The sequence below is a fragment of the Ammospiza nelsoni genome, chromosome 6 (genome assembly GCF_027579445.1).
Source record: "Ammospiza nelsoni isolate bAmmNel1 chromosome 6, bAmmNel1.pri, whole genome shotgun sequence".
In the NCBI taxonomy this organism is placed as follows: Eukaryota; Metazoa; Chordata; class Aves; order Passeriformes; family Passerellidae; genus Ammospiza; species Ammospiza nelsoni.
Window position 1 is genome coordinate 41,305,214 of NC_080638.1, and position 6,000 is coordinate 41,311,213.

At 37.9% G+C, this 6,000-nt stretch overlaps 1 protein-coding gene across 1 annotated transcript in view; it reads left to right on the top strand.

The window, feature by feature from the left end:
* LIN52 (lin-52 DREAM MuvB core complex component) overlaps nt 1-4,543 on the top strand; it is a 40,227-nt gene extending 35,684 nt beyond the window's left edge. The window contains exon 6 of the mRNA XM_059473800.1: nt 1,575-4,543. Coding sequence (XP_059329783.1) covers nt 1,575-1,630 — 56 coding nt within the window. The 3' untranslated portion in view covers nt 1,631-4,543. The remainder of the gene's footprint in view (nt 1-1,574) is intronic.
* Nucleotides 4,544-6,000: the final 1,457 nt, after the last annotated feature.

Consider the following 6,000-nt stretch of genomic DNA (forward strand, 5'->3'; position numbering starts at 1 on the left):
TTTGTGGTAGCTCATGCTGTGCATCGGAAGCAGGATCCCGGGTGATGTAAACTCACAGCTGGAGGCATGAGGCAAGAAAACAGTGCAGTGATCTGCTTGAACCTGCAGCCAGTCTGAAGCATGTTCCACTCAGGACAGTGGACTTTGCAGCCTGCAAGTATCAGTATGTAACAGGTTATATACTCTTAAATACAATTAATTGTTTTACAGGAATTTTGCTGATGACAATACCTTGTGATAAAATTTTGTGTAAACAAGTTAGAATGTAGTAATTTAAAGAAGAGGCCTTAAGACATAAATTCTAACTTTTATGTAAACAATAACATAATGTCTTTATCCGAGTGCACACTGAGTATTGTAAGCCGAACATTTTAATTACATTTTAGTTCTGTTCTGACAGACAATCAATAATGTCAAAAGAAAACCCAACATCAACAAACCCACCTCCAGTTTTTATGCTAATCTTAATTTCTGATGTTTGTCTCAGTAGAGAAGTCAGGAGTTGAATGGATAAAACAGAAAATTAATTCCTTTCTCCTTCTAGACTGTCTTTGAGACTAGGTGTGGGAAACATGCATGCTTTCAGCATTCCTGTGAATAAAACCCTCCATGTTTTGATGCCTGCCAGTCCAGCACAAAGCTTACACCTCTATTGAAAAGAAATGGAGGGGCACCAGTGGGAAGATTGTCTTTCTCCAGGCCTCAGTTGCTAATGGTGCTGTCTTTGATGCATTGTATTGTTATTGCAAGACAAGAACAGTATGAGACTGCTCTGCCAGCTTCTGAGCTTGTGGGTTCTCAAGTCAGAAATGTCTCATGCAGAAAAGTGACTGTGTAAACCCTGCTGTAATACAGCTACCAGAGATTGATGGTGCTGAGTGTGAGAGAGAGACACATAAGCCTTGCCTTGCTGTATTAAACATCGAAGGACTGACAACGCAGAGAGAAAGAGAAGACCAAAGCTCTATAAACTTTACTTTATTACCCTATCCATATACGAAGTACATTGAAGGAATATAAACCTCATTATATTACAGCATCCAGGGACTGACACTGCTGAGAGAGAGAAAATGCTGCCTAATTTCTGTTGAAGATCACATCATCCAGGGACCAATAATCCTGAAACAGAGAAAGAGAGAGTTCCATAATCTCTGACAGATTATAACATACAGGAACAATTGTGCTGAGATAGAGTGATGGAGATTTGGATTTCACCATTCAGAGATGGATAGTACAGGGAAAAGGAGGTGCTGCAAGAGCATTATGCAGTAGGAATAGAAAGCATAGATTGTATGTAATGAGACAGCCTGTGGGAATTATTGCTGAGTTTAGAAGATTCCAGACCCTGCCTGCATTTGTAGCATGTCAGGAATTCAAGCTGAAATGCGGTTTTATTTATTTTCCACTTTAATAGATAAATAAAATAATTCTTTGTTTTGGTACAAGCACAAATCTTAATTAATTTCTTGTCCTATGGTTAGACTATGTTATACAATTATACAGATTATACAATTGTTTGAGTTTCTTGGCTTTTTAAAAAATACTGATTTCTTTTTCTTCCCTTGTGATTTCAGCCAGAGAAATGACTCGAGGGAAATTCCTGAACATCCTGGAGAAACCCAAAAAGTAGCTACATCTAACATTTGGATGAAAATACCCCAACTAAGTCATTTCATGTACTGCAGATCCAGATGAAGCCCAGAAAGTCTAAGAAGAACAAAGCTCTCGCCCTACACCTTCAGAAGCAAGCATCTCATTTTGCTTCCACAGCTCATCTCTTTATGGGGGAAATGTACAATATGCACAGGTCACAAGGACTGCAGTTGGTTGCATTGGAATTCAGACTTCATCTGGATGTCCAGCAGGAGGACTTGGCCCTGACATGCTGTGACACAGTTAGCTGTTTCAGTCAGCAGTTCAAAGTGAACAGCCAGTGTCCTTACTCAGCTGCTCTCAGGGCAGCCTGTTTGAGGTACACAGCAGATCTGACCCTGGCCAGTGTCCACCATGAGGCCTTGACCCTTTGGTGTGTCTTTGGTCTGAGATTGATTTCCTGTGTGCGACGCCTGTGCTGAAGGATTTGAGCGTAGTTTGGGGTGTGGATTGACCAGGAGCACTGGCTCAGCAGGAGCACATGCTTTTAGTGCAGAAGCCAAGTGCAGTCTCTGCATTAGATTCCAGTTGCCCACTGCCTTCAGAGAAGCACATCTGGTACCCCGAGGAAGAGCTCCAGACCTCCCGTGTGCCTGGAGCTTCATTTCACCTCTGAGTGGTTCTCTAAGTGAAATTGAAACTAACAGACCGGGGGGGGGGGGGGGAGTGAGTAGTGTTACTGTGTCTCCAGGAAGGTATCCTCGCTGAAGCTTTGGCCAGTACACAAAGAAACAGCTTTGTCAGTCCTCTGCAGTTCTTTGCTTCTTGCAGGGCTAGAAACTGGAAAGAGTTCTAAAGTTGAAAGATGGTAATGTTTTAAGTTATCACTCCAAGAAGTGGCATCAGGACTGTTAGCCACATTGTGAAAAAGGTTGGTCTATACAAGATCTCAATGTTTCTGAAAATAATGTTTTGTGGTATTTTTAATTGCTTAAGAACCAGCAACTCAAAATTTTCTTCTCCTACAACCCCAGAATTTTTAAGATAGAAACTTCTGTGAGCTTCTCCCTTTCAGAACACTGTGATTACAGTTTAATGCCTTTTTCTTCTGTTCATGCACTTCTACATATTCAGCCCTTGGAAGAGGTATAGAGCATGTTCAGACTTTTTGTTTTATTTATGAGAAATTTTGTTTTCATTTCATCCTCTTTCCTTTTCCTAGAAAAAAAACATTTTAAGCATTAGTAAATATGTTCTTTTTTAGGATACAACATAATGTTGAAACATAACATAACATAATGTTATTTTTACCATGCAGACTTTTCAAAATGTGTCATTTCTCAGGCTGTAGTCACATATGAGAGGAGAAATTGTTTGGAAATATTACATGTAACAGGCTGTCCTTACAGCACTGCATTTTTCTGGCTTTGCAGAGAGAGGAGACTCCTTTTGGGTGTGCAATAAAGAGGGGGAGATTTTTTTGATAAAATAGACTTCTGAGTTTTACTGAATTGCTGGTGACCCTTTGGTTTGCAGTCTGTGGTTTTTGGTTAATGTCCATCAGAACTAGGCTTATTTTGAACAGCTCTGGTTAACTAAGTTTAAGTAGTTAAATTCTACATCCTGGAAAGACACTGCACAAATTTAGAAATATCAGGAGCCTGATTTAAGACTTAACAGACTTATTTCTGTCCTTCACAGTTTATGCAGGGCTGAGCTTAACAGGAACTCCATCCTTTGAGAACATGAGAATTAAGACAGATGAATGAAAAGAGAAGCTGAAAGTGGTAGTTCAGAAACAGAAAAAAACCCTATGGTGCAAACTGATGTTGATGTAGCTTTAAGCATTGAATTATAGATTTGGAATGCAAATTTAGGTTTGTGTACTATATATGTAATATATGTACACATATATGACATAATGGGATACTTCATCTGTATCACCAGTATTTTATAAAGGTTTCTTGGTCCAACACATAAAGGAATTGAGATCTGAAAGGAGGATAAAGGAAAATATATGAAAGCCTGTCCTGGAAGTATATGTGTATTTTCTGATATGTGCAGTAAGAAATTTCAAACTCTAGGTGGTTTTTAGTAACATACATATGTTTAAAAAAAAAAAACGAACAACAAGATGAAAAAATCTCCTTTTGTTATACACAGTAATCAACTTCTATAGGCCTGCCATTAACATATGCTTTGGAATTGTGATGTTTTTTGATTTTGTACTTATCATCTGTAAAGGTGAGTCAATTATGTTATTTTTTATTGACAATATTGATATGTATTTTTGTGTGTTAGCCAGAGAAGTTTTTTCGGTCTGTTATTGCTTTTTGGTTTAATAATATGCAAATGCAAATCTCAGAGGTTTGTTTGGGTTTCCAAAATAGCCCTCTGAGATGCAAAAGCTTTTCCTTGGCCACTTAGGCAATACTACTCTTCAGGCTCTTCTTATCTGCATGACACCACCTCAGGATTTGGCCTGTGGATGTTCCATTCCCATCAGTAAATAAATATTTGTCAATATACAAATGCTACTAAGGGGTTTTGTACCCTTTTGAACCCAATTTTTTCCTTCAGTGCTATCTTTCCTGACATCCATGCAGTTATCTATTTGTACAAGAAAATCTGAGTGACTTTTTGTTACTGATGGGAATGAAGAGTGTAAGAAAATCAAGATTTGGTAATATTAATCAAGCTGATGCATTGTTTTATAAAATGTTTTCATGTATTGGTATATTAGATGCTACTCTGAGTTTCTTAGAAGTCAACTCAATATTTATTTGGTTCCTTTTAAATGCCAGTGTTACACACATTCAGTTATGAAGGCTGTTCGCTTTGGTCTTGAATTATCAAATGCTTTGCTATCTAATCCATCTGAGAAGAAATTCTTGTTTGTTATGTTAATCATTATGAAAATAAAAGTCTGTGTGCATTGGCAATTGAATAACGTGATGTTCCATTAAACTCTGTGTTTTGCCGTTACAAAATCAACAATCTTGTAACAGTCCTGTAACTCACAGTTCTCAACTTTGATTAATATTTCCCACCTAGGAATGACAGATTAGTGAAAGTTGCTTGGAGATAACATTTGAACCTTATTCTGGTTTTACTGATTTTTATGTTACGTAAAAATGCAAGGTGCTGTTACAAGTCAAATCACAAGCCAGTCTTATCTGTAATCTTCTCTTTGCTTATAAGCAGTTGTAGAAGGATAGGGAAGGATATAAACAAAAGGCTTACACAGTGATTTTATATTAGGGTAACTTACACAGTCTCCAGCAATCTGTTTTAGTTGAATCTGGTCCACAGTAGACCCTACCCTCCATAAATTTGTCTTAGTCCTAATTTTTCTGTACTTCTGACCTGAAAAATGCCCCAGGATAGTGAGTTGCATAATTCAGTTATACAAAGAAAGGTTAAAAAATAAAAAAAAAAAAAAGGCCAAACAAAAAAAGCTTGGTGGGGGGAAAGTTGTTCTAAATCTGCTGATAATTCCATTTTGAAACTTTCACTTATTTTATTGTTGGCAACAGTTGTTTGGATTTTTTCTTCCTTTCTATCTGTGCACTACTCATGATTTTTCAGGTTCTACAATGGTTTTTTTCTGTGGTTATGTTCACTTTCCTTGTGTTCACAATGTTCAATGGTTTGTCTTCTACTACAGCCTGAGCTGGCATAATTAAAATTGCAGAGTAGTTGTAGTGCAAGCATACCGTGAAGTGTGTATGGCCTAATTGCAGCTCATACTTTGTTACTCTGCTGTTTTCTTTCACAGCGTCTGGGCCTCAATCTTGTTTTGAGTATCTCTAAGAACAGGATCATCAACCAGATTTGCAGCTGATCTCATCCATGTCACCTGCAGTAACTAGTGCTGGGCAAACAATGATTTTTCCAAATCACAGTGATAGTGATGCCAGCCATTCCGTGCTGATGAATTGACACCTGGCAATTCCATCATCAGCCTATGCAGCATGTGAAAAAGGTACATTTCATCATTGTCACATGGCCTGAAATCCTGCTCTCCCAAAAGTTCAGTAACTTCTCATAAACATTTCTATAGTACTTCAAACCTAATATAAATATTTAGTATATACAATCCAAAGAAAAAGACAGCTTGCAAATTACTGTTGCAGAAAGTCCACAGCACTGCATACACTCCCCTAGAACCAGCATCATTCAAAACCACCAGATACAATCTCTGGTGTAGCACTTCAAGCATCTTCACGTTTGAGTTTCTCCTAAGTAAGAACCTCAGGCAACAAGGGTACTTGTAGTGGGAAAATGTGTCATTTCTTTGAGTGAGCTATCTGAACATGGCATACAAACTTCACAGAGCATGAAAATAATCTTCACTTCTTAGTGTTGTATCCCCATCTTCATATACCAGTCTGTACTGACACTTTT